Raw genomic sequence first — 20,119 nt, 5'->3', positions numbered from 1 at the left:
ATCTATAGGTACCGGTGGTGATGATAGTTGGTTGTGAAATTAATAGAGTTGATTGTTATGATTGGAGTGAAAAGATTTACTTCCAACGTGATCAAAAGAAGAAAGAAATTATATGATTTTTGACTCCAATAGATTGAATTCTTTTTAATAACTTTAATTCTTTGTAGAGCTGAGAATGAACAATTAAAACAAAACATAAGCTAGCTCAGCAAAATACATCCACAGATTCTTGTCGAAATATTTTTAGAGTGTTTCTCACCATATTTCTAGAAAGAAATGAAAAAGTGTTTATGAAAAGAGGACTCGAAATGCACGTACAATGCATAGAATGCATATGTGCTCACAAGATACACATATGACACACACAAAAAAATAATTTTATCTCGAATATTCTTAAGACCTCTTATTAAGATTTTACTTTAGACCACCGATTTAACAATAATAATAAATTACTTAAAATATTTTTTTAAAAAAGAACAAATAAAAAAGTTATGGTTAAAAAAAAAATTGATTAACTTTCCAAGTTTTATTTTTGCTACATAAATTATGATTGAGGGAGCAAATGCATTTTTCAATAATTTATATATTTACAAGTTAAATTAAAAGTACTTAAATCACAATAATTAACAATTTAAAATACTTAAATAAAATTAAAAAAATATGATCAATTTTTTTTAATGGCTTTCAAATTTTATATATATCACATAAATTGAAATAATTTTTTCAAAAGATAATATACATTAAGTCCGTACTGACACAAACCTCTATATCAAGACTCAAATATAGTGAACATTAGTGAGCAATTTCTGGTGAGCATAAAAAAAAAGAAAAGGAAGAAAGAATATAGTAGAATAGAAGTTAGTAGATGAATTTCATTTTCGAAATATTATTAAAATATGAATTATTTGGGTCAACATAGGTGATGCTAGAAAGTACTATTATTCGCTACCAAATCATTATTTTTCAGTGACGTAATGATATTTAATTTGACATTAAAATGGTTTGATAGTCAACTCATTAAACTTTAATTAGGATTCTGCGCGACAATTATCTTCTCCCAAAATAAGTCACAAAAAGATGAAAGTGACCAAAATAAACCATTATTCTAATAAGTAACTAAAATAGATTTAGTGGAAGAAAAATTCAGTTTTATGCAATATTTCAAACGTTTTTCGTTAGTCTCGTAACGTGTATATTTTAATATATAACGGAACTATTTTTACACCTTGTAAAACGGAATTATTTCTTACACTTTGCTAAGTGTAAGTTTTTCCTACACTTTGTAAAGTTGAAAAAAATCTTACACTTTAAGAAAAATTACTTTACCTTTTCACTTTCTTCTTCTCCCCTTTCACTTTCATCTTTCAAACGTTTTTTCACTTCGAAGATGTTAATTTGATGGTCCCAATTCGACAATTGAAGCGACCCCACACTAAAAAATCAAAATCTTGAAAGATTGGAGTAGCACAACCTGACAACACAACAATTTAACCCTACAAATTATATAAATTAGGTATTAGGAAATAAGNTCCTACACTTTGTAAAGTTGAAGAAAATCTTACACTTTAAGAAAAGTTACTTTACCTTTTCACTTTCTTCTTCTCCCCTTTCACTTTCATCTTTCATCTTTCAAACGTTTTTTCACTTCGAAGATGTTAATTTGATGGTCCCAATTCGACAATCGAAGCGACCCCACACTAAAAAATCAAAATCTTGAAAGATTGGAGAAGCACAACCTGACAACACAACAATTTAACCCTACAAATTATATAAATTAGTTATTAGGAAATAAGTAAATTGAGTTATCGGAAATCCATCAACACTATTACGATTTTTTAATCGGGGATGGACATCGACCGATAAAGGAGAACGTTGTTGACTAGTCTTAGGCTCCTTCCTAACAAAGATTTCAAGTATTGTCAACTTGATTTGATTTATGTAGTCATTTGGAACCCTCAAAAAGTTTGTCAACGATTCGTCATTATAGATAATCCGCTCTCCAAAATTTACTTGTCCTTGTGATAAAAATGAAGTAGGGTATTTTTCGACTATAATCAAATTATAATCAGTACTATTTATATCAATTCTTTTACAAATTGATGAAAGAAATTTATGATATCGGACATTAATTGAAAATTTAGCATTGTGCTTGGAAGGACAATTATAATAAACGGTATTTTCGTCATGTATAATTTCGCCATCCCAATAAAATCGAAACTCTTACTTTGGTTTAGAAGACATTTTTTGTGTGATTGAAATGAAGAAAAATAGAAGACTAAGATGTTGAGGTGCTATGTTTGAACGTCCTTAAATTGAGTTTGGAGGAGTTTTCAGAATAAAAAAATAAAAATACATATGTAATAATTTTTTCTGTTTTTATGATACGTCAAATCAATATAATTGTATGACAAACACTGCAAAAACTTCATAAAGAGATACAATTTAATGCAAAACGTGAAGATTATTCCTCTGTGTAAAATAGAGTTTTTTCTTCCACTTTATAAAGTGTAAGAAAAACTTCCACTCTACAAAGTGTAAGAAAAACTTACACTTTACAAAGTGTAAGAAATAGTTCCGTTTTACAAGGTGTAAAAAATAGTTCCGTTATATATTAAAATATACACGTTATAAGACTAATGAAAACTTTTGGAATATTGCATAAAACAAAATTTTTTCTTACACTAAGCCTATTTTAATTACTTACTAAAATAACAACTTAGTTTGATCACTTTTATTTTTTTATGACTTATTTAGATTCCGGACTCTCTTGAGGCTAGGAGGTCATTTGATCTTATTATCTTTAATAAGACATGATTATAATGGAGTCCATATTGCTAAATTATGTATTGTTGGTAAATGAAAATGTTGGTGTAATTTTCCTAAATTGATCTTTATTTTTTGTCTTATTTATTTTTTCTCACTGTCACAATAGTTTTGATAAGAAAAAAATAATTTAATTCTACTTCTACTCATATTTTTTGTTTCCTCCTTAATTTTTTAATTGTCTTTTGTTTCGATTGAATAAAGTCATTTTGAACTGAATTTATGAATTGAAATCAAATCAATATCTCTTTTGTGAGTAACTGAACTCAAGGACCACTTCTAAAAGTGAGACATTATATTGGGTCTTTATTACAATCCCATAGACACGCTCAACAGTGACACATTTAGTTCAAATTATTTTTAGAAGCGAATGCTTTGAAATATTCTATTTTTATAGCAACCACCGAAATCTCCATTTCACTATAGAACTTGTGAATGCCGAGCTGGTCCACCTCAAATGGCATGAGCTGCACTTGGAAAGAGCCTCCCACGTACAATTTTTAGGAGAATTTGATAAAAAAAACATAATTAATATTGAATCTTGTGTAGTTATCCATATTATGCTCCTTCTTTAGTAAAAATTCTGAATCGACTGATAATTGTATCACCATACTATTAACAATTTTCTTAATTATATTTAGTATTTGTAATAACAAAAATTTGTATCCAAGATTTACTTAATTTTATATTTATTAATTTGGTTATTAAAATAATTATTTGGTATTACTTGGCCTGATGAAAGAGACCAAACAAATATGAATAATCTCAAACGAAACAATCGGTGGCCGATCCGAGTCGGTAAACTCTCTAAGCGTACAGCTTGTTAAAGCATAGTGTACAAGCAAACGCTTCATTATAAAAGTTTGCCTTCAAAAGAAAGCAAAAGCTTCGCGAGCTTTGTTCTCCATTCGTCAACCTTTTTCTCTGTATTGATCATTATATAATACAACTTTACCAATTACAAGGTTTTCTCTCTGTTTCTTTCTCTTTGATTTGGTTGTTAATTTTGTTGATTTGATATATAGTTTTTGAATCTGTGTTTATTGATTGGTGTTCTGAAAAGGTTTTTTTTTTTGGATCTTAGGGTTTTTTAGGTTGATTGAGTATCTGGGTATTACTAGAAATTCGAAATTGTTGGAGGGTTTTTGAGAAAATGGAACCGTCTTCGTCTTCGCCGGAGTTTGATTACTTGTTTAAGCTGTTGTTGATTGGAGATTCAGGAGTAGGGAAGAGTAGTTTGTTGCTCAGTTTCACTTCTGATGCCTTTGAGGATCTTTCTCCAACTATTGGTAAGTTGTTAATATGTTTTTTCGAAAATTGTTAATTTATCGCGTGGTCTGTTTTTAAGTATATTGTGCAAAATATTATTGCGCAAAAAATGTTTTTTTTTTGTACATTTATAAAGAAAGAGGAGGTGTGTGTGGAAGTGGGAATGTTAGATGGATCAAATATGAAGTATTGGGTGATAATTAATTTGTGGATATGGTGGTATTGATGGAAAGATTGAATATAATAGTTTAGTGTTGTGTGGGTGTGGTAATTGGTTAAGCGAGGGTTCTTTTAGCTGTTTATGCGCGAACTTGTGTTGGTCAATGGTTCTATTGCATATTGAAGGTTAATTAACAGTTTGGCTGCAGCGATTCGATAACTTGTAGCTGCATAAATTGTGAAAGAGTTAATAAGACACTATTTGGAATGGTTATGTGCCTATATCAAAAGTGAAACAAACAGTTGGAGTTAATTCAATATGAGTGGACGAGGTGGTGTTGCATTGATCTAACTAGATGAAGGGGAGTATTTACTGCATTGTGGTATTCACGTCGTGCCACATGACCAGCAGCAACAAAAAGAAAAGAAATACTTTAGAATTAAAATGGTGGTATAAACAGTTAATTGATCTGACCAATTTTATGATGAGCTTTTCCGTTACACACTGTCTGAACTGACAAATATATTAAGAGATAGTGCAGATAGTGCACTTGAACTGAACTTAGCAGGTTTTCACTGTGCACTTGATATGCCATAAATACATTAGACAAATCCTATTTCTTTTTTTCCTGGATAACTAGTTATGGAATAAGTCATCTCTCATATTCTCAGGTGTGGACTTCAAGGTAAAACATGTCACCCTCGGGGGGAAGAAGTTGAAGCTTGCTATATGGGATACAGGTAATTTTGTTATTTTATGCCCGATCCTCAATAAAGTCATGCTTTATTTTAAATGTTTTAGTTGCAAACCCTTTTAACCAAGTAGCATTCTTTCAAACCCCTGAAAGAATTCTTATCCAAATATATCCTATGCGGACCAAGGAGAGGTCATTGTTGATTACCCCTTAAGTTGGATTATATGACATGGTATCCCGAATTGTATCTTGTGGTTTTCCATCTAAAAGCTAAAATCTCTTCAACCTAAGAAACCTCATTTTGCATCTGTCAAGTAGAGTGAAGAATTGAAAATTATGTCCCCCTTGAGTCATTTGATATTACAATTTACTTGACAGAAACTAGTACTGTCAACTGTTGGTCGCAGCACACACAAGTAAATGCAATTGCACGCATACACCAAAAACTTACTAATTACCAAGAATAGGACAACGTTGGTTTGTTTAGACAACTAAACTTGCTTAAAGAACCAAACTAAACATGAATCATATTTTTGATAAACTTAGAGCAAGTAGAATCTTGTCAAATCCTGAATGCTAAAATCTTTGTGATTTCTCTCAGTACTTCATTGAGCTTCTCGTATTCTCCTAACTGTACCTTGATGAATTAAGTCATTATCCTAGATTGCTATTATACCTGCAAGTATCTTTTAAATTCCTTACAGCCTACCTTGTGTAACCTATTTTATATGTTTCATGAGAAAAATGTTACAAAGATCCATTAGTGTCAAGCCATAGTTCTGATTGCACAAGACAATTAGGTATATTCCTTTCCTAATTACACTGTTCAAGTATAACCTAACCTTAGATTGCCATAAAAAATATCAATTACATGGTTCCCAAATAAATCTACAATCAATTAGATGAACCAGGTGCAATATTGTAACTAATATGCATCTTTTTGATGCCATTAATGAAGCCAATTGCTTCTTCATAACCAAGCACAATATTCAATGCTTAGTTTATCATCAATCAAAAACAAGGAAGAACCGAAGAAGAGTGCAAATAATTGAATACTGTATATATGTGAACAAAATGGTAACCTGTGAACACAAAGCAGCACTTAGGCTCTAAGATTAGAGGACCTAGGCGGGTTGTCCACAAGTTCAGATAGCGATGCCTGTTATTCAGTTAGGTGTGGGGGTGCCAATGGTAAGTTGAATATTGTACCTCCAAGAGTTTTCTTCTGCAAAATGTATTAAAATGAGGAAAACCTATGAAGTGCCTTGAAACTTAGCAAATCTTAAGTAACTAATTCTTGATATTTGTTCATATATTTAAAATCAACTCATCACCAACTGACCCACCTAACGCCTTTGGAAATAAGGTTGGTGGCAGAGGTTGCAGCTGATTGGTATTGCTTCTTTGAATATTGTTGTCAATTTAATTCAGTGATTGAACTCAGCATGTTTTGCTGAATGTGCTAATAGGAGGTCTCCTCCAGCACAACCCTTAGTTATAACATTATGACTTTGTTGTTTTGCAGCTGGACAGGAAAGATTTAGGACTTTAACGAGTTCATACTACCGAGGAGCTCAAGGAATAATCATGGGTAATCTGATGTCTCTTCTTTCTGCTTTGTTATTTGATTTCACGGATATCCATATTATGTAATCATCATGCTACACTCACTTCAATTGCTTTCTAAGAGATAAGCAATGTTCACTCCTGTCAGGACAAACACTAAGCACAAGACAAGAAGTTGGCACAGCTTGCAGCTTATATATGACATTATGCTTCCTTATGTGTTGGTTCATATGGTTGTTGTAGTTTCCGAGTTTCTATAAATAGTAGTCCAAAACATTGAAAGAGTGTTCTAGTGCCACGGAGAATGGATGGAAGAGAGTGTCTTGACTTCTTAGAATATTTCTTAGGAGAAGTATACTTCCTTTCTTGCATTGTTAAAAGAATAGAAACGTTAGTGGAAAGAGAAAACTAGTGCTGGTGCATAGGAAAGCTCTTTAACGATCTGATTGTGAGTACCATTTAGAAATGTGATTCTTCTTGCTTGTTTATTTTTAGGAGCAAATTCAGTTTCTTAATGAATTTCTTGTTGTTCGAACAAATTCTTTCACCCAACTCCCCTGCCACCCCCAAGAATTGTTTTAGCATGTTGTCTTCTTTTCGACTTATCTATCTTTGATTTTCAACAGTTTATGATGTAACAAGGCGAGACACATTCACTAATCTCTCTGATATATGGGCCAAAGAAATCGACCTGTATTCAACAAATCAGGAGTGCATCAAGATGCTTGTTGGCAACAAAGTTGATAAGGTACCTCTCCTCCTCTGCTGAAGAGAATTTCTTCCATCTCAAGCTTCTTCCATTTCCCCAAACACAATCGTATACGCCATATTGACTAGGTGTATTTGTTTCTTTTGAGTCAAAATTGGCGGTACGTGATGATGCTTGTGAATTTTCAAGGGATGATTCACATAAATATGAACTTTTCTGCAGGAGAGTGAAAGGGTTGTCAGCAAAAAAGAGGGAATTGAATTTGCCAGGGAATATGGATGTCTTTTCATCGAATGCAGTGCAAAGACAAGGGTTAATGTGGAACAGTGCTTTGAGGAGCTTGTGCTGAAGGTATGAATCAGCCAAGGGTCTTTCTCGTATATTGTTCATGTTATAGTTTGAATGGACTAGTAAAAATTAAAAAAGAAAAACAGTTTGAGTGGACTGGCCAGTGGTCATGAGTTTTTCAAATAAATGGAGTTACAATGCAATTGAACATTAACAGAGATGTAATCGTATCCCGAAAAGAAGCTTGTTTGTTGCCTAATAGCACTTGTAGGTCTCAGTAAAGGAGTTATTATTCGGGATGGTGGGGATTGTATGCATATTTATATCTGCAGTTAGGAAAACAGGAAACAATCGCTTAAGCAAATGTACACCAACAATACAACATGGTTTACTTTTTAAACTGAAATTCATTATCACTCCTTATGCGGACCACACAATTTTATTTAGCTCTAGGGGATGATATCATATCTATAGCTGTTTTGTCATGCGTACTCTTGAGATCTAAGCTGTGCTGGATGTCAAGTATTGAGTTCGGCTGAGCAACAGGTTGATGATGGCTGTGAGATCTCTACCTTCATTTTAGATATTTAACTGTCCTCACCGGTGATAACATATCTCGGGTGTACCTAGAGCAGGCCATATCTTAATCATGGTCCCATGCATTTCTGTGATATCTCCTTGTTGAACAGCTGGTGGCTTTTGCTCTCTAGGCAAACATTAAACTGAACCACACAAACTTTTTAACACTAGTGCCATGGTAGAAGAAAGTTTTTTCTTTGTTGGGGAGATGATTGAACTTTGTCAGTCATCTGCCCGTAGTCACTGCAACTTACCTTTCTTTTTGGGGTTGTTTCCCTGTCCAACATCCTTGCTAGCAAATATTATCTCAATAAATGGTTCGATTATTGCTTCGCGGAACAGAATACATGCCCTATGAAGTTCAGTTACATTTTGTCTTCATCTGTAATGTGTTTTTGCATTAGTCCCTTTTACTTTCCCTCTCTCTACTGAAGGGGTACATTTCTTAGTTGTGAACTTGTGATGATGAATTTTGGTTTGCAGATTCTGGACACTCCAAGTCTCTTGGCTGAAGGTTCAGCTGGTGTCAGGAAAAATATATTTAGACAGAAACCTCCGGAATCTGATGCATCAACAAGTGGCTGTTGTTGAGATGGATGTTTCATTGTTTTCTTCACGCTTTCCCTTTCTTTTGTAAAACAAAATGATGTAATTACTTGGAGATGACAAACTCTGTTTCTATCCTTCACGTTTGTAGTTCGTTTGACTGAATGTTCTTCTGTTGTCCTCTTGCTCTTAATTTGATATTTGAAGAGTTCTTTTATTTACCACAGCAGTGTATGCACAGGTTCAGATATAAAGAAGCACTTGGGCAGAATGGAGAATTTTATCCATAATTACAAGTTCTGGGTTCGATTTCAAGGAATGGAGAATTTCTTGTTGGGTTGTTTCTTCTTTAATCGACTTGATTTTTAATTAGTTAAGTCAATGTCTATATGACGTGAATCTAAATTAGAGTAATCAGTGCATATTGGATATGCCGAGTGATGCTACGGAAAGTAAATATATCTGAAATATCTGATTCTGTTTTCTACTGTAAATATTACTTTGGAGTAGGGGCACAACTACTGGGTCCGGACGAACTCGTTAACTTCATTGTAGATTATATATTTACTAGTTTATACGTACAAATAAGGACGAAGATAGCCAAGTATATAATTATAGATATCTCTTGTTCTTCGCTCGTTCAATTCAATAGATTTCAAAACGGCACTCCTAGCTACAGAAAAAATCAGTGACCTGGAGATGGAAGATTGCTATGATAATCATGATTTTCCACTCCGAAATATTAATAATCAGAACATCGACATTTATATATATGGGCAAAATTGAACTATATACAAAAAAAATTCAACTACATAATCCATCTAAGAAACTATAAAAATATTTTGATGTGCATTATATATCTTGTAGAACGAGTGAATTCTGCAACCAATCGTCAGGAATGTCCTCAAATGAACATCATATTCGGAAGTTGTAGCCTCAATTCATCACAAACCCTAACTTGATCTTCCGTTGTGGAGTAGTTGTTATTCTGATTCGATCAATAATTCCCACAACATCTCCATCTTGTGCCTCCATAACATGATCCACGTTCTTCTATTTATCCATCTTCTTCTTCATTCCACACACTACAAAATCTTCTTTAAGAATATGATTGTTTTCCTTAAAAAAATTATCCGCGACATGATATTCTACCATCAACCAAGTTTTATTTTGGCCACACTCACTTGTTTCAAACTTGAAATTCCTCTTAAACCCTACCACAGGCCCCGTACGATTCCTCCTTATAAGATGTTCCCCGCTTTGCCTTTTCCACATCCCCTTAGCACAAATTTGAGAAAACCTTTTATATTCAAATCTTCCGCTTCTTCAAAGGAGTAATATAGTAACGAAACTTCTCTTCAGAATTAGCTCCAAATATCTCCCACGGTGGTTGATCTCCATATATATCCGCAAACTGGATAGGACATTGTTGATTCAAAGATAATTCACCTTTGAAAAACTTCTTAAGATAGTTGATTAGCTCAGTATCAGTAGGATGAAAACGTATTTCCATTGGCTTCGATATTGATTCTCGATCCAGAATTAACCTATGTAAACCTAAACTAATTATGTGAATTATGAAGTCTAAACAAATAAGATAGTTATCTATTTATACACATCTCATTACCCTAATGAAAAAAAAACTCTAATTACTTAACAAACTCAAGTTACTTTATTTCCTAAATTACTACTATTACTGTAATTGAACAAGATAAAGTTACTCAATTACTACTCACTTTGTCTCTAATTACTTGTCCACTTTTGAATTGACACACTTATTAAGAAAACAATAATTGACATAGTGACTTTATCATTTTACCCCTATTAATTATGAAGTGGGTGAATTAAAAATTTAAGTTTTTCAAAAAGTTCTACCTTTTTCAAAGCAATTAATTGAGGGTATAATAGGTAAAATAAAATTGTCCTTTCTTGATTTGTCAAAATAGACAAGTAATTAGGGACAACTAAAAAAAAAGTGGACAAGTAATCCTTCTGTCCCTAATTACTTGTCCACTTTTCTTTTTTTAGTTGTCCCTAATTACTTGTCCATTTTGACAAATTAAGAAAGGACAATTTTTTTTACCTATTCTACCCTCAATTAATTACTATGAAAAAGGTTGAACTTTTTGAAAATCTTAAGTTTTTAATTCATCCCCTCCATAATTAATAAGTGTAAAATTGTAAACTCACCATGTCAATAATTATTTTTTTAATAGGTATGTCAATTCAAAAATGAACAAGTAATTAGGGACAGAGCGAGTATCTAGTAAAGTTATAATGTACTACAAAATTAAATACATATATAAATATTCAAGATTGAGACTTTCTTGAATATTATATATTATATTTATTATATAGTAGTACTTGGGCATAAACTCCCTTTTAAAATAATATATAGAATATGTATATATATATTTCACAAATGGAAAAGTCCCAATCAAGGAAGCAACATATCATTTACAAATGACTTAAAAAGCTTTAAAATATTTAAAAGCTATATAATAAAATAGGTTGACACCAAAAAAGTATTATAAATAATAATAATTAACAACTTAAAATATCTTAAAGACATTTTAAAAGAGTTAATTTTGTAATTTTATCCATATCACATAAATTAGGACAAAGTGACCAGTAATGTACATTATTTCAAAGTTACATAAAAATATTATAAATCACAATAATTAATAACTTCAAACATTTAAAAAAAAATGAAAATTTGGATGACTCTCCAAATTTCATTTGTGTCTCATAAATTGAGACAACAAAAATAACATATATTGGGTCCATTTTAATTTATTTGTTTTATTTTTTTTATATTTAAAAATTGCGTAAAAATACTATAAATCATAATAATTGACAACATAAAATATGTTTTGGAAAAAAATACAAAAAATTCCACTGATTATTGAAGTGAATCTATCGTAAAAATACTATAAATCATGATAATTGACAACGTAAAATATTTCAAAAATGTTGTATGTGGGTAGTCTTATTATGTCTTAAATAGCGTCAAAGAAAGTACAGGTTTGTGATTAAAAAACTTATTCTTTTATCCACGCAAACAATCGCTTCAAAAACTCGGTTATTAGCCCCAAAATATACCATTTATATTATTGGGCCCGTGCATAGCACGAGCAACATTATCTAGTATTTACATACAACAAAGTTATGATAATATTTAAAGCAATAATTTATGTTGTAATCGACTTTTTTATTTATGTCTTTGTTAAAATAAATATTTAAATAAACCTTTTTTTATTTATGTCTTTGTTAAATTTTTTACAGCCATACTACATTAATATGACCTTTAACTTAGTTTCAGCTGACAATTATGACATTTAACTTTGGATGTGCACAAATAGACACTTAAACTTATATAAAATTAAACAAATAGACACATTCGTTTTACAAGACAATTTTGTGTCCTACGTGACATTCTAAGTGTATTTTGCCACGTAGAACACGTTTGTCAACTTTTTCAATTTTATACAAATTTAAATATCTACTTGTGCACACCCAAAATTGAAGGGCATAAATATCAACTAAAATCAAGTTAAATGACATAGTTATGTATTATGCCTTTTTGGAGATTTCTTAATTAAAATATTTTTTTTAACTATTTGATGAAATATTATATGTTTTGAAATAGAGAGCAATATCTATGAATATTCATATCACATGAGCAAAAGGGCCATTTTGAAATTTATGTTTCATTATTGTAAACTCGCATCTATTCTTACATCTTATTATTTTGATGGTGATTTTAAAACGTTTTTTTTTTTAAGAAAAATGACGAGAAATGTCATTTCCAAACTCAAGGTTGACCTAATAAATATCGTCGAAAACACCTTATCAGATATGATAGTTCATTGACATCATTTTTATTTGATCCAACTATGCAAAAATCAATCAACATATAAGAAATATAATTTGTATAGCACCTAAACGTAAGTGTGTCCTAATAAGTCAAACAATGACTTTACATATATCCTACGTACAACATTTATCTATGGAGTTTCTGGAAAAAAATAAATTAAATCGAATCACAACTCGAAGTCAAAGAAAGTAGTAGTAAACATAATCACTATAGTCCCATGAGTAACAAAGTTAGGAGAATACAACGTCAACAAATACTGGATTACGAATTCTGGGCAGGCCAAGTGAAATAGAGAACGCCTATCATAATAGATATATGTAAATAGAGAAGACAAGACTATGCCAGTGTGATTTACACTTCGTCATCACAACATAACAATTGAAGGCAACATTACAAGTCTATAAGCGGAGACCATCCATAGAAATCCCCATGACCACTACTTCAACTGACATGGCCACCCGAATAACTTAATGATCAACAGAAGAATGGCAAAGTTGGAAAAATAAGCTAGTTACAAGGCCGGCCTACATCTTCCCTTCGGGATCTTTTATCTGCAGAGTGAATAGCATTGACGACAAACATCATTCTTAATGCTTAAGTCTGTTGCAAAACAACAGAGGAGAAAGTTTCCGTGTCTTTTTGGTTTTTCTTTATGTTTGTAAGTAAAGGAAAGGTAGGCAGACCTTAAAAGGTCCATTCATGCGCTCTCAAATCGAACAACCACACAGGTGATGTTATCTGAACTCCCTCTTGAATAAGCTTCTTCAATAAGCCTACGTGAAGCTGCCTCAGCATCTTTTATGTCCTGCACAAGGGTCACGGCCTCCTGTATGTAATGAAGAGAAGTTACACCGTTAATGTTCATAACTGCATGAATCTTTAAGGAAGCAATCAGCAAATAACAGCATACTAGACACATCAGCAAAGCTTTCAAGCAAAGCACTATGAAGCTACTTTGTAATGTCCTAACAATCATGAAACTAGAATTAAGGAAGAAGCTTAGTAATTTTAAGAGAGAAAAACTTCCCCGGTTTATTATTTTCTTCTAACTTTATAAATAAGGAAAGGGTAAAAGCCTCACACAAGCTCTAGAAATCAACACTAACCAAATTTGAGTTTGCTTAAGCAAAGAAGCATTACATCAAGCTCTAAGCCTACGATCCAGTTCTGGCCAATTCTTCTGAGCATAATAATCCCCGCTTTCATCAAACTCCCAAAATAGTGAATACATTAGAAAGTCTTTTCCCCTCAATTTCAACCTCAAACCTATGAAAATTTAAAGCTCAACTTGGAATTACAAAACTGAGTTCCTGATCACTAATGAGCTTAGCGAAGATTTTCATCTCTTTTTTGATATCCCTACCTTTTAAGGACAAGCTCCAGATTCAAACAAAGACCAAAGAAATAAAAGAAACCCATGTATGAGCCATTCAAATACAATCCAGGTTCTGAGGTTTCAAAGGGAGATGTGTGGATTAATCATCCACCTCAGAGCATCCTCAGTCACCTTCCACCCATCAAATTTATACTCTGTCCATCCTTTTTAGGTGACATTGTTTGACATTGCAAGGAATTTGAAAATTTTTAAAAATTACACTAAATCTATGTGCAAGGTCCCAAAATCCCCTTATTTAAATTGAATGCGGTAAGAGTCACATCAGGAAGGGAAAGCAAAAAATAAGGTTAATTACACTAAGTACCCCTATAATATTCAGTTTTGGATACAACCTCTCTACTTTTACAAGGTAAGGGTAAGGTCTGCATATACACCATCCTCCCCAAACCCCAGTTGTTGAATTACAAGAGTATGTTTTGTTGTTGTACATCCCTTGTACTATGACAATCATATACTTAAATCTTATACGAGGTATATCAGTAACTAAGTATATTAAAATATAATTATTAAAAGGTAACTTAAAATTATAAATACCACAAATTACCTAATAAGATATATCACTTATTAGTAACAACCTTCTTGCACTTTAAACATGTATCTTATTTGTATGTTTATTTAATTTTAATATTTTATTATACAAATTTCTTCTTTTAGTTTTGTTTTGTTTATTCTCTGCTTCAAAATTCTTACATTTACTTACTTAGATAAAGTTTCATTTGTGTAGGATTTCTATTATATATAGGAGGTTGAAATGTTAAAAGAGAAATAGAGATATCACCATTATATTTTAATTGGTTGGAAGATTAAAAAAAAATTGCCAAATAAGTTTTTTTTTTTTTAAAAGAGAAAATAATTATGTCGTCATCCTATTAAGTAATTTGTGGTCACTTCTTATCTAAGAGTTTGAAAAGATACATATTTAAAGAAAATAAAAATTCTCTTTTAATTTAACGCATGAATAAATATTTTCAATAAAAAGAATTATCCACTTTTTTAAATTTCATAAATACATAAAAACTTTTTATTTATAATTTTAGTTTGTCTATTTTAATGTACTTAGTTACAGATATACCTCCTAAGACGTGTAAGTATAGTTACGGATATACCTCCTAAGAGGGTTGTAAGTGTTTAATTTTAAAATACACGAGTTGTATCCAAAAGGAAATCATATTAACAGGGGTGTTTAGTGCAATTAACGCTTAAAATATTAAGGTTAATAGTTTCCAAATATTTAATGGTGTCGTTCTTTTGGAACATCCTAAAAATAAAAGTGTGACGCAAAGGGGTAGAAAAGTACTGTAGTATTATCTTTAAAAAGGCATGATTTACTAGCATATATGTTGATTGAAAATTGGGGTTGTGTCTCCTCACAGTTATCACTTATCATAATTCTTTAAGATTCAAACAAGTTGGATATATTCTAGAACTCAATAATAAAAGAGAAAAGATCCAAATTTACCCGTTAACTTTGCAAAATGGTCTAAATTTGAACATCATTAATGGTTGGGGTTAGATATACCCCTATCGTTACAAAAAGGGGCTAGATTTGCCCTTAATAACTAACTAATAACCCTTACCAACACGTGGGCATTTTGACAAAAGGAAAAGAGTTCAATAAGCCCTTGAATTATGTGAAATGACCCATATTTACCTTGTGCTTATATAAGCACAGGGTTATTATGCCAACAACAACAACACTGTCTTCTTTTTTGAGAATTAACAACAACACTGTCTTCTTCAACACTCATAACCTCAAACGACTAGGTCTCTATCCCCAACATAAAATTAACCACCATTAAGAGAACTTAATTGCTATATCTCATTCTTTCCCGATCATTGTTTGTTTCGTCATCTTACGACAAATCAAGTAATTGGTAAGGGGCATATATCTGATGATCTTTATATTTTTGATAAGTGGGAGCCTCGGTTTGGTACCTACTCCTATGGCATGTTTCCATTAGAAGCATATTATCGGCTAAGCCATCCTTCTTTACCTACGTTAAAGAAGTCGTCCCAAGTTTCAGAATGTTTCTTCTTAGACTATGAGTCATGTGAATTTGCAAAACACCATCGCACCTCAGTAGGTCCAAGGATTAATAAGCGAGTTGAGTCAGCTTTTGAATTAGTTCATTTTGATGTTTGGGGACTGTGCTATTGTTTCCAAAACAGGGCATATGTATTTTGTTACTTTTGTGGACGATTTCTCTCGAATGTCTTGGATTTATTTTATGAAGAGTCGTTTTGAAGTGTTTACTCACTTTTGTGCCTTCCATGCTGAAATTAAAATTCAATTCAGTGCTTCACTATGTATTCTAAGGAGTGATGATGCCAAAGAATACATGTCAGAATTGTTTCAATCATTCATGAGACAACATGGAATTCTCCATCAGTCTTCATGTGTTGATACACTGTCATAAAATAGAGTTGCTAAGAGGAAAAATAGGCATTTACTTGAGACAACTTAGGTACTTTTGTTCCAAATGAAGGTTTCTAAACAGTTTTGTACAGATGCAGTCTCTACGACTTAACTTTTTAATTAATTGCATCCCATCTAGTGCACTTGTTGGTAACATGCCTTATAGTGTTCTACTCCCGACAAGTCCCTATTTCCAGTGGAACCTAAGGTATTTGGAAGTACATGCTATTTCCAAGATGCTCGACAATCTGTTACCGAGTTGGTTTCCATGGCATTGAAATGTGTTCTCCTTGGCTATTCTCAACTTCAAAAGGGGTATCGGCATTATTCTACCAAACTCGGCAAATATTTGGTGTCAACCGATATGGTATTTTCAGAGACTACCCCATTTTTCTATGCACCTCCCGTTTCTACTAGTTAGGAGGAGGAAAATGAGCAGTTAGTCTATCAAGTTACCTATGCTTTAACAGAACAATCGACTATTGTACCTGCCCCGTTTGTGCTAGCAAGACCGCCAACTGTTCAAGTTTACTCGAGGATGAGAGAGACCAATGAAACATGTCCTACGCCCGTTCCTTTGTCAACATATCTTTGCAAAGGTACACGTACTTGCAAATCTATATATTCCATTGCTAATTTTATCTTCTATGACCACTTATCCTCTATGTCTAGATCTTTGATTCCCTCTCTAGACTCCATCTCTATACCCAAAACAGTCAAGGAGGCTTTGCATCATCATGGATGGTCAGAGGCAATGCTTGATAAATACATGCCTTAGAGGTAAATCACATGTAGGGTAATTCTCTTTTTTATTAATAAAAGGATATTAAGAAGGAAAAAAAATTATTTTCTACTTTTATATTAGTTGGATTTTAAAAGGAAAAAAGAAAAGAAAAAGGTTCTTTAAAAATAATATTTTATTAGGTAAGCAATGTGTTTAAAAAGAAAAGAAACAATATATTTATTAGGAAAATGACATTTTTAACCCAAAAGTAACCATAGGGGCATTTCGGACCAAACTATTAACAGAGGGCATTTTTGTTCAATTTCGCATAGTTTAAGGGCATTTTTTACCCTTACCCGTTTTTCTATTAATTGTAGTGTCCTAGCCAGCATCTATGCATCTAAACTAATAATCCCACATGGTACCTCCTACCTCGGTACCATGTCAAAAGGCCAGCATTATTATAAACAAAAAGTTGAATGCTGACATAATTGTATCTACTTTTATTTATGAGGAAACAAATCCAAGAACCCAAATTCTAAACAATTAAGACTCCAAATTCTTGTCAACAAAGAAATTCCCAAGTCGAAAGAAATGGAAGCTCGGGACTAAGCTCCCGTTATACGTAGACTCTAGACTCTAGGTAAGGACCGGATCACATTGGATCTAGTGTACCCAGTCTTTCCTATAAGGAAAAGAAATGACCAAATAAGTCCTATAAGAAAATTTAAGGAAAAATTACATAAATAAAACCCAAGATCTAGATGAACGAGATACAGTTACTGTAGCAAGAAAACTACTGCATGAAAGATACTTGATTATTTATTATTGTAGCAAGAACATTAATGCATGAAAGATACTCGACTGTTGGCCCCTCGATTCCTGCATCATTGGCCTTCCTCCTATTTGTAAGGAGTAGCAAGTACCTTACTAAAGGAAGGCAATTCTGCAGCTTATCTTTCTTGTTCTGTTCTTTTCTTACGATAAATAATACAAGTCAGAAATTAGATAAAAGCTACAACATCTAGGTAAGAAGTAAGCCGAATAAAATTATGCAATCAAGACATCTAACTCCATGAACATTTAAGCATTGTCGTCTTACTAAGAGTTTTTAAGTTGAGGAAAATTGGTTAGTGTTGAAAAAACAAGAAAGGTTCAACAAATTTACTAAAAGAAACCTGACCTCGTTAGACAGGACATTCCAAAGCCCATCACTCGCAACTATCAAAAATTCTACACCATCAATTTCTTCTTCCTGAAAAGGAGATCAAAGACCAGTGCACTCATCATCAATACAGGTCAATTAACAATGGAAGCTAATTATACCAGAGAGAGGGAGAGAGAGGAGTGGGGAGAGATGTGCATAGAAATATTTCAGTTCAATAAAACTACTGAGTTACCGTATCAGAATAAAACAACCAAATCAAAGGGACAAGATGTGCTAAGAAAAATACAGCACGAATCCAGGGAGACCTAAAATACTTTAGCTGCAAAAAAATGAACATAAAAGATACAACTGAATGCCAGTTTCCCCTTGTATGCTTATGTTTATAAGTGCAATGTACCATCTCAAACATTTTCCTATTGAGATACTTGTCTACTGCCAGTCCTTGGATAGGAACTGTCAAACCTCTATGCAAACATATCATTCTTCCATCTACAATCGTGGGCCAAAATAGCAACATTATTTGTGCAATGGTATGGTATCATCTAATTAAGTGTGGTGGAATAGGAGGAAAAGGAAGACTAAGGCTGTGTATTTCTATTTTAAACTTCCTTCATTTCTTCCCTCTTCTAAACTTCATCACAGTCCAAGAGCAATGTGCTCGGTCACTATTCAATTTTCATACAACAGGTTCAGGGGGGGAATTAATGCATTCCTCAAAAAAGTTAAGTCTGGTCTGAGAAACAAATTCTTAGAGGGGAGAAGTACTTCAGACAATATTTTAACACAAAACCAGCTTTGTCTCGATTCTCACTTCACTATACCATTTCAAATATATTTTCAACTGACCCTTTATTAAGCAATAGTTTAACTTGATCGTCATAATACCAATTGAAATAACTAGACAACTTACACTCGCACTACTAAAGGCTACAACTGTATGATGAATAGTTCATTCAGCATCCTACAATATTGCTAGAAAATGTATGGCAGCAGAAGACCAAATCTTTTATGTCATACTCTGTCTATTTCAATTTATGTGTCTTACTTTCTTTTTAGTTTGTTTCAAATATTAAGTATTTTGCTCCTGAATTCTCATGTTACCCTTAATGACACTCTCTTGTAGAAATGACATGGCATGTTTAAGACCACAAGATTCAAAGGGTATTTGGTATTTGAGATACACATCTTTTTAAGAGCACAAGATTCAAAAATCTTCTCTACATTCTTAAATTTTGAGCCAAGTCAAACTAAGACACATAAAATAAGACAGGAGTCTTAAACAAGATGGAGTTCTCCACTACTTCTGTGTAAGCTCTAATTGTCTTCTTCCAAGGCAATAGAAGTAACTTCAGGGATATTTGGAATATGCAAATTCAGAGATTACAATCCTGATTAGAGAAAATAAACAAGGTAAAACATTCCAGAAGAAGTTTTTTGGTCTATCTCTGCTCGACCAAGTTGGTAGTGACATTATTGAACCACATAGATGCCTGTTTTGCTGGTCAAAAGCCATTGGGCCTGGTAATATCAAAAGCGTTGCGCAAAAAATCTCTTAAGGTCCTTTGGGGTTTTAAGCGCAAAACACAAATAAAGTGTGGGCTTTAATGTAAAAAGGCACGAATGGAGAAAAAATACTAATATGCATGAGTGATCCAAGATTAATAATAATAATAAGAATGAATTGTTCCTCAAAAAAAAAAAAAGAATGAATAACAAATATATGGACAAAGAAATTGATTTTTTTACGATAATGTGAAATATCAATTGTTCAGTGTCGCATCTTCAGGATTGTGCTCATTGGCAAGGAAAAGTATGTCTTAGAGCATTGATGGTGATGCTGAGAACCCATAAAGTGAGGCAAAACGCTCAACATATTTTATGCCTCTCTAGGACTTAAGTGTGCC

The 20,119-nt window shown here is 32.6% G+C and overlaps 2 protein-coding genes and 1 pseudogene across 3 annotated transcripts in view; 1 reads left to right on the top strand and 2 right to left on the bottom strand.

Annotated features, from left to right (window-relative positions):
• The first annotated feature begins 3,567 nt into the window (after positions 1-3,567).
• Positions 3,568-8,842, top strand: LOC125850532 (ras-related protein RABC1). Of its 2 annotated transcripts, none has more exons than XM_049530389.1 (7): positions 3,568-3,788; positions 3,908-4,112; positions 4,924-4,992; positions 6,472-6,537; positions 7,139-7,260; positions 7,444-7,572; positions 8,572-8,842. In XM_049530389.1, the coding sequence occupies exons 2-7, from the start codon at positions 3,977-3,979 to the stop codon at positions 8,677-8,679; spliced, it is 630 nt and encodes a 209-aa protein (XP_049386346.1). In that variant the 5' UTR covers positions 3,568-3,788; positions 3,908-3,976; the 3' UTR covers positions 8,680-8,842. The 2 variants fall into 2 exon arrangements, with proteins under 2 accessions (XP_049386346.1, XP_049386347.1); XM_049530390.1 differs by having other exon boundaries at positions 3,572-3,717; positions 3,964-4,112.
• Positions 8,843-9,319: 477 nt separating this feature from the next.
• LOC125850538 (NAC domain-containing protein 82-like) lies at positions 9,320-13,096 on the bottom strand (annotated as a pseudogene).
• LOC125850534 (probable protein phosphatase 2C 11) overlaps positions 12,688-20,119 on the bottom strand; it is a 27,298-nt gene continuing 19,866 nt past the window's right edge. The window contains exons 7-9 of the mRNA XM_049530394.1: positions 18,231-18,302; positions 13,195-13,337; positions 12,688-13,062 (exon numbers count right to left, since the gene is read on the bottom strand). Coding sequence (XP_049386351.1) covers positions 13,209-13,337; positions 18,231-18,302 — 201 coding nt within the window. The 3' untranslated portion in view covers positions 12,688-13,062; positions 13,195-13,208. The remainder of the gene's footprint in view (positions 13,063-13,194; positions 13,338-18,230; positions 18,303-20,119) is intronic.

This window comes from Solanum stenotomum, unplaced genomic scaffold (assembly GCF_019186545.1).
Source record: "Solanum stenotomum isolate F172 unplaced genomic scaffold, ASM1918654v1 scaffold17555, whole genome shotgun sequence".
NCBI classification, from domain to species: Eukaryota; Viridiplantae; Streptophyta; class Magnoliopsida; order Solanales; family Solanaceae; genus Solanum; species Solanum stenotomum.
This window is presented reverse-complemented; position numbering and strand designations above follow the sequence as displayed.

Excerpts from the sequence above, each read along its gene's own strand:
- LOC125850532 (XM_049530389.1), top strand. The coding sequence starts at position 3,977 with ATGGAACCGTCTTCGTCTTCGCCGGAGTTTGATTACTTGTTTAAGCTG. Across the intron at positions 4,113-4,923 it reads GGATCTTTCTCCAACTATTG|GTGTGGACTTCAAGGTAAAA; the intron begins GTAAGTTGTTAA and ends TCATATTCTCAG. Across the intron at positions 7,261-7,443 it reads TTGGCAACAAAGTTGATAAG|GAGAGTGAAAGGGTTGTCAG; the intron begins GTACCTCTCCTC and ends ACTTTTCTGCAG.